This window comes from Microcaecilia unicolor, chromosome 7 (genome assembly GCF_901765095.1).
Source record: "Microcaecilia unicolor chromosome 7, aMicUni1.1, whole genome shotgun sequence".
NCBI classification, from domain to species: Eukaryota; Metazoa; Chordata; class Amphibia; order Gymnophiona; family Siphonopidae; genus Microcaecilia; species Microcaecilia unicolor.
In genome coordinates this window covers 269,076,775-269,085,717 of record NC_044037.1, presented here as the reverse complement: position 1 = coordinate 269,085,717, position 8,943 = coordinate 269,076,775, and the positions used below count along the sequence as shown (strand labels likewise).

The window sequence follows — 8,943 nt, the reverse complement described above, 5'->3', positions numbered from 1 at the left end:
AAGAGGTGTTTTGGGAATGGGCCACACCGTTGCCAGATAATACCAATATTCAGTGCTCTATGGTTAACCTCATCCATTTAACTAGGGCTGCATCTGTATATAATTGTTCAGTAGTTTGATCCAAACTGATACGTTTGCTGAAATTCTGCTTAAAGATAGCCAGATCAGTCATCCAACTATACGTAAGCAGTGACCACGCCATTGAATATTGACCCATAAGGATTGTTTAAGCTATTGCCTTGTACGTTTGTGCTACTTTTCTTTGGAGAAGACTATCAAAGGTCAATGTTTTCAATAGACGAATACAGTAGCTATTGCCTCAAGGGAATGGTCTTGTGCCTTTTTCCTTTCAACATTTTGAGATTATCCTGTGCTTTTTATAGGAATTCTGCTTAACAGCTCAAAGGCGTTACAGGACAGAAAGTTATCCTTTGCAGATTCATTATTTCTTGTGCTCTTTTATTTTTTGTTCTATAAGACTGTGTTTGAAGGTTCAAGGGCCAGGGCTGAAAACTGATTTCAATGCTTAAGATTACAACATTCATAAAAAGCTTCTAAAAGGCAGCTGTATTAGTATTCGGTTTGGCGGCACCTATCTGAGGAACTTTGGCCAAAATTGCTTTCCCCTCTTGTGTGTCCATATCTTACCCAAAAAAGTTGATTGCATGATTGCAAATATTTTTACACTGGAATTCAGCTACTTAAGCTTACAAATTGTCTGCATGTTTAGAGTGATTTACAATTTCTGGAGCACAGTCTGCTCTTTAGCTGAGTTGTAAGTAGGACACCTATTTAGCATTTCTTCACAGATAACACTTTCCATTAAAACATACAAACAAAATTGAAGGATCATAACTGCATTTTCAATGAAATATTATTGGCACCACTTGCTTAGATTATGTTTACTGTATACTCTTACAGTCCCTTTAAAAAAAATGACGGGGTGTAGAAAGCCAGTCCTCTCTTCCTGTTTCATTCAAACATTTCATAGTGGCGTGTTTGCCGGACACGAGGAACCATATCCATTAACAATCTGAAAACAAAATGAAATTGTGTATATCAATAAAATGAACAGACAGAATATGGTGGTAGATAAAGACCATACAGCTCATCCACTCATGAGTGCCTATGTTTTTATTACAGCTACTTGCGGTATGGTTGATATATGGGTAGATGAGAATTGAATTAATTAATTCAATAGAACAATTAGCAAATCTTTATGATCTTAACACTAAAGGGGAAATTCTGTTAGCAGGCCACCCAATGGTGCATGATGAGAGCTCAGGGGCAGACTGAGGGTGTTCTGCCCCCCCCCCCCGGCCCCTACCCAACACCCTTCCTGCCACCGCAGCTGTTGCCCCTGCTGTCCCGGACCTACCTGGCGCTATTCCCCCACCTGGCGCCACCATGTTTTCAAAATGGCGGCTGAGACTTCCCACGGTAGTCTCATGGGTCTCGACAGTCTTGTGAGACTTCCACAGGGAGTCTCAGCCACCATTTTTAAAATACGGTGGTGCCGGGTGGGGGGAATAGTGTCAGCCCAGCGGGATGAGACACACTGAGGCTACTAGATTACCAGTGGCACACTGGGCATCCAGGCAGAGCCTCTGGGCCCTCGGGCACTGCCTGGGTGCGGGAATGGTCAGTCCATCCCTGTGAGAGCTTATTCTATAAACGTGTCTGGGTGCCTATTATAGAATTCAAGTGTAATTCAGTATGGGTAAGCCTTACATTTATGCACCCAGAGTAATATCAGCCATAAACCTGACATAAGTTCAGGGGCCTACAAGCAGCAAGGATGAGCATACTTTACAGCAGTGGTTCCCAATGGTCCTGGAGACACTCAGCCAGTCAGGTTTTCAGGATACCTACAATGAAAATTCAAATGAGAGATTTGCATGTAGTGGAAGCAAGGCATGCAAATCTCTCGCATTAATATTCATTGTGGATATCCTAAAAACCTGACTGGCTGGGGTGCCTCAAGGACCAAGTTTGGAAATCACTGCTTTACAGTATTCTCTAAGTTACATGTGCAAGTGGGAGCCCTGCCCATGTCACGCCCATGCTTTGCCATGTATTTGCCCCCTTGCACTTATGCACTCCCTTACAGAATAGCACTTAGGCCTTCTGCTGGCATTTTGAACTTTTCCATGCATTAATGTGTACAAGGATCACATACATACCGGCACCCAGTTATATAATTGCCCTTCATGGACATGATTCATTAAGGGAAATGACCTTGATAAATCCAGCCTTAAATGAGAATACAGCACATGCTATTGATCCTATCTTTAGAGAGAGATGATCTTTACAAAATTGCAGCAGTATTAGTCACCTTCAGGAATGGAAGGTAAAATTGTAAGATAGCACCAATATTGTATAACCCAGCGCATGATTCAGGTTTTCAGCTAAAATCTGAATTTTAAAAAAGATGGAAACAAAGGACAAGGAGCATAGACCAATGATCGTAAAAAGGAGCAATGAAACATTTAATAACTTCTAAATAATAATTTCATACTAAAATGAAAACTGGGCATTCAGAGAAAATAAATGACGGAGCACGTGTGAAAAGCTGGAAAGATAAAGCAATGCTGTCTCCAGACCTTCCCCATAGCCCACATTATTCTACTGCCTATGAGTTTAGAGAAGAGCATGTCTGGAATGCCTTTCTGGAGAAGACTTTGGAAACAAAGCTGATGATGGAATTTAAAAAAATTGAGAGATACATAGAGGATCCCAAATGGCAAGTTAATGGTAGCCAAACATTGAGTGTTTCAGCTCAAAACAGTAATGCAATGATTTCTTTTTATTACCCTAGTGGTAGTAGTGCACCCACTAGTGGTCAGTGTTACTGTTTTGACAGCCAGAGCCACATGGGACTGGAACAGAAGGAACCATTTTTGTCCTGGATCATTGCTCCACCATTGAGGACCCTTGGATGAATTTTAGGAGTGGCTGGAGGGTCATGTGGGGGGAGTAGTTTGTTGGGAAGTATTGATCAGGGGCAGAGGGTGTTGGGAAGTATTGATTTGGGATGTGCAGTGTTTGACACTGCAACATCGTTTAAAAATGCCCACATCAATGTCGCAGTGCCGAATCTGATGAGTCTGTGACAGGGTTATGGGTGACTATTTTATGGTCATCTCCTTTGTAAAACGGGTGCAGTGTCTGGACATCCTCCTGCAGGAATGTCCATGCAGACATGTATATGAGAAAGAGGTCTTTGTTAGCAGACCCTTTTCTGAAATATTTGTCTAGGTGTAGATGTCCAGACCTGAACATCTCAAATCATGTTTGGCTGTTGTTTCTAAAAGGCCACTCTATATCTCTCTCAGGTTGCTAAGTATAAGGAAAGAGACCAATCTAGGCAAGTATTTGTACAAAAGGGTTACCTTTGCTTTATTTTATTTTAAAATAGAAAGAAATATTTAAGCTGTAGAACATATTTAAAAAAAAAATAACTCCTTGGAGTCTTTACCATCTCCCAGCCTGATAGCAATGCTAGCTGAGAATGGATCAGGCAAGGCAGGTCCAGGAGAGAAGTTGGTCATCTCTCTCCTGGTTAAGCCAACAGAGGTAACTCTTGACTCTGACTCCATTTATAAGGTATGTTCCTCAGTTCTTCCTTTGGTGGCTGAGAATGCCATCGAGATTCAGCAGTTTGAAGAAACATTATAAGTTTATGGAGGAAAGTTAGAGGACTTAACTGGCCAAGTTATTCAAATAAAAAATTCTCAAACATCTCTTATTCAAGGTCACTTAATGTTTCAGAGGAAGATGGTGAACTTTGAAAATTATACTAAATTTTTAAATCTTCACCTATTAAAAATTTTTTAGTGCATAAACTTGATGAGAAAATTGGCAAAATGAGGTTACATTGTCAAAAAGGAAAACTATTATTTTCTACATTCTCCTCAAACCAATTTAAGTCCAAGTTCAAAACGTACAATTAGTTGAAGATTTCAGGAAAATAAAACACATTACAACTGGCAGACAGACGTCATTTAGACACTATTTTAAATTTCAAACATTACTATTAGTTGGAGAAGTTATTCCAACTATCCTTCTAGATGTTATAAAAGTTTCTAGTTGAGAGGGATCATAAAACACAAATTTTTCAGACCGTTAGATAATTAAACATCTGCATGGAAATTTTAAGAAGAAAGTTGCTCCCATTTGTATCGTTTCCTGCTTCTTCTGGAGACATTTTTTCTGGCACCCCTGTGTCTCTCTCGACACATCGGGGTATACGTTAATTTTTAAACCCTTGAAAGTTTTATCATGATTTTTAAAGAATAATTTTAATATCCAAAGTTTGTCCGGTGACAGAGCTACCGTAGCCACCAAAGTAGCTGGTACCTCTTGATCTGTGACTGAGGATTCTAACAAAGCTGATACATCAAGGGGCTGATTTTCCAAAGTTTGTTGATTCCTAGGTGGTAGATAGAAGACTTGTACTAATGGAGGTATGTTCTCCTCTTTTATCTGAAGAATTTCCATGAAGTACAGTTTTAACATCTCCCTTGGAGCCATTAAATTTAAATAGGGAAATTCACCTATTAAATTTTACTCAGTTACCGTCTTTCTCACCCAAGGAAGATTTTTATAAATATCTTCAAGACGTTTACACATACTCTACTGAAACACCTCCTCAATTGAACAGAATATATTATTTGCTGGTGTCTAAGAAACAGTCTACTCCAGAACAAGAATCATTGACTTTGCCCTGAAGACTCTGCTTCAGTCACGGCCCTATGCCATGGAGGTTATCTTTTCTCCCATACTCCTTGCCCTGTTGGCCAAAGAGGTGGTGTCGGTCTACTACTTTCACCCTCTTGTAGATTTCAACCTCTTCTTCCACCTCAGTCTCACTGCTTTCTTCCTTTGAAGTCCACTCCATCCATCTATTCACTCCTCTGCCTCTCCGAGTAGCAGTAATTTATCTACCTACTAAGAGTGGTCCACTAGCTGGCTATCTCTTCCATACCCACTCTCCACCTATACCATGCCCCCAACACAAGAGTTCTACAAAATTCAGTAACATGGTTTAACACACTGAAGCAGGCAAACTACCACACAACTCCTTAATGTGGTTACACACTAATTTTTTCTTTACTTTTATTTTTAATAGTTTTCAGTTTACAATCACTTAAAAAAATATCCATGATAAGAAACAGGCAAAGATTATAGGAAAGTAAATAAACTCTGGAATTCATTGCCAGAGAATGTGGTAAAAGCAGTTAGCTTAGCTGGGTTTAAAAAAGGTTTGGATAGCATCCTAAAAGAAAAGTCCATAAGCCATTATTAAGATGGACTTGAGAAAATCCACTGCTTATGTCTAGGATAAGCAGCAAAACATGTATTGTACTATTTTGGGATCTTGCCAGGTACTTGTGACCTGGATTGGTCACTGTTAGAAACAGGATACTGGGTTTGATGAACCTTTGGTCTGTCCCAGTATGGCAACACTTGTGTTCTTTTGTTCAAAAGTAATACAAGGAAAGGAAATCCTATACAACAGACCACAATATTAGATTCAAGATCAGGAAACAAGCGTCAGGATAAACTCAATACAAAGAGATGATGTTACCTCCACGAAGCCCATTCAAACCTACCCTATTAACAGTGGAAAACCAAATCCCTAAGAAAACGATTGATTAATCTCACATTCCTCCTAAGCCACTATAAACTCCAAAAGCTGTTTAGGTTCAAATAAATTATATGTTATACCATCTTTAATTACGACACATACACAAAGAAATTTCAAAACAAAAGTGGCCCCCAAAGCTACTGCTCTTGGCCAGAAGGCCAAGAAAGCCTGGCGCCTCTTCTGTGTGTCTCGAGACAAGTCAGGAAATACATGTATATTTAACCCCATAAACTGCAGGTTTAATAGTGTGGAAATATAAATGCAATACATTATTGTGATCCAGTTCAAAAGTGACCTTTAAGGTGAGTCTCTGAGTTACCACTTCAAGTGAAGACTCAAGAAAACCAGTTAAGTCCATCTCCGGAGTATTCTGTCCAGGATTCTCCTTTCTTCCTCATGTCCCAGGAATATATTGTGCTCTAACAATCGGAGGAAGAGCCTCTTCTGGGATCTTGAGTTACCGCTTTTAAATAGCATCTCACCAAGTCCGTTGCAGATATAAGTGGAGATTTGGGAAAATTAAAAACAACACAAATTGTTCTTCCTTAGCAGGTTCTCTAGAGATTCCAGTTTCCTATCCTTCACAGTCACTGCACCAAAATCTTGTACTACTTTAACTCTTTGTTCCAAAGATGCAACCTTAGTTTGTTGGTCAAACTCCTGGGCTTGTCAAGCAACTTTTTCATGCAAAACTTTTGTATCATCCTTCACTTTCTCAATAGCACTCAAAAAAAGAGGTATTCAGACCTTGTATAGCATCCCAGAGTACATTCATTGTAACAATGGCAGGTCTAGCTATCCTCCCCAGTTGTATTCCACTGGAGGGTACATTCCTTCCACTCCCTTCACTCACAGATAATTGAGCCTGTTGGTCTGAGTGTGGGGTCATGTCGGGATGGCCCCTTCCTAAGGAGAGGACTTAGCATGAGGTGAACTCCTGGCCAATTCAGGAGAACCTGGGAATTTTCCTGAGTCTACATTTATTTATTTATTTTTATTTTTGTTACATTTGTACCCCGCGCTTTCCCACTCATGGCAGGCTCAATGCGGCTTACATGGGGCAATGGAGGGTTAAGTGACTTGCCCAGAGTCACAAGGAGCTGCCTGTGCCTGAAGTGGGAATCCAACTCAGTTCCTCAGTGCCCCAGGACCAAAGTCCACCACCCTAACCACTAGACTTCTTCTGGGTTCCTGGGGTGCCATATGGTTCAAAGGGCTCAAGGAAATCTTCACTGCCGCTAAAAGGCAGATACTGACAGTGCTGGGGCAGAAGAGATGGGACCTTCAGACCCAGCTGCCACTTGGAAACCCTCGAGAGTGGTCTGCTACAGTGGAGGCAATCGGCTAGGCGCCAGGAGTTGTGCCTTTACTGTTCCCTTCCACTTGACCATAGCGCTGGGCAAGAGTTCCAAAGTCACACCAGACTCTGTAAGTTGCAAAGGAGAGGCAGATACATGCTATTCTGTCACACAATAGCTTGTTTCCATATGTTAAGTGCATGAGCAGTATAACTCCAATTGTCTTGCTGCCAAAAAAGCAGTCAGATGAGCTGGTTAAAAAATATATATTTAACAAATTGAAAATGTACAATATAATTATAAGAGAATGTCAAAAGAAATATTGCCCCCCCCCCCCCACTGTGAAACCCCCAAGCAGAATAATTGAAACTGTTTCCTCCTCTTCTGTGTTTCTCTTGTCATTGTAAGCCACATAGAGCCTGCCTTGGTGGGATTATGTGGGATATAAATGTTCACAATAAATAAATAAATAATGGAAAATACTTGAATCATTGTATTCATAAATTTTTCTGGATTCCTGAAAAACAGCACAAGTAGGCAATCCCTATCAGGAAAAAAAAGCAAATGTCACTATTAATGTCATTGGAGTACATTGCTCTGAATTCCAAGCCTCAAATACATTTATAACATCTAATCTATCCACCTCCAAATCAAACTCATTCTGATATAGGTCTTGTGATCCACATTTCTTGGAAGGCAAATACATTTGCACTGAAGTTGGAAAATTAGCTTCTGGAACGCTTAACACGTCCCACAAATATTTTTCAAACATCTCCTTTGCAGATACTAAAGGCAGCTTAAGAAATTTCAAACAAAGATTGCAACCTCACGCAAAATTTTCTAAAATTATCTGTTTTATCTTTAAAGAAAACACCACATTTACAAGGAAAGTGCAGTTGGAACCGAGCTCCCAATGATAATACTTCAGTACGTATTCCCAGAAGCTTTTTGCTCTTCTCCTGTGTCCAGCTTGAGACTTTGGAAAGATTTGTATCCAATCACCCAGAAAGTTAGGTTGAGAAGCCTGAAAACATAACTTTAACTCTTTCTTATTTGTAAAAATACAAATGAGACCAAGAATGTAGATCTAGTCTTAACTTCAACTGTCTGTTCCAAAAAACTCTGAAACATCCAAGCTGTCCAATGATATGTATAACAAAGACAGTTATTAGGTTCCTGAGATTTTCTCTGATTGCCCGGTATATAGAAAAGCCTTTGAAAAGGAGGCAAACCATTTTCTGAATATTTAAGTACCTCTCTTAAGAATCTATAAAACATATTTTTAGTGAAACTAGCTTGAAATATGGAAAATTCAAGTTTCTTACAGAATTTCTGAGGGTTTAAATGTTCTGATTTGTCACTAGGTATCTGGGACTGAGTATCTTGAATTTAGTTCACTGCAGACTCCAACTCAGTGGCGTTCCTTGCCTGGATGGCACCCGGGGCGGAGCGCCGATGCGCCCCCCCCCCCCCGGGTGCAGCGCACCCCCCACTAAATTACACCTCCCCCCCTTTGGCGAAATGACACCCCCCCCCCCGGGTGCACGCCACTGGGGGGGGGGTGCCGCGGCGTGCGCCTGCTCCGAGTTCGCTAAACTTCTTTGCTCATTCGCTGCAGCTCCCTCTACCCTGGAACAGGAAGTAACCTGTTCTGGGGCAGAGGGAGCTGCAGCGAACAAGCAAAGACGTTTAGCGAACTCAGAGCAGGCGCACGCCGCGGCACCCCCCAGTGGCGTGCACCCAGGGCGGACCGCCCCCACCACCCCCCCTTGGTACGCCACTGCTCCAACTGCATTGTTGGGTGGTGGACTTTGGTCCTGGGGAACTGAGGAACTGAGTTCGATTCCCAGCACAGGCAGCTCCTTGTGACTCTGGGCATTGAGCCTGCCATGAGTGGGAAAGCGCGGGGTACAAATGTAACAAAAATAAAAAAATCTTTCATTTGTGCTGCAATAGTCAAAGATACTGCTACAAAAAGTGCATACCTTTTCCTTG

General features: G+C 41.1%; 1 protein-coding gene across 1 annotated transcript in view; it reads right to left on the bottom strand.

Moving 5' to 3' along the window:
* Positions 1 to 972: 972 nt before the first annotated feature.
* TMEM163 (transmembrane protein 163) overlaps positions 973 to 8,943 on the bottom strand; it is a 262,708-nt gene continuing 254,737 nt past the window's right edge. The window contains exon 8 of the mRNA XM_030209865.1: positions 973 to 1,033. Coding sequence (XP_030065725.1) covers positions 973 to 1,033 — 61 coding nt within the window. The remainder of the gene's footprint in view (positions 1,034 to 8,943) is intronic.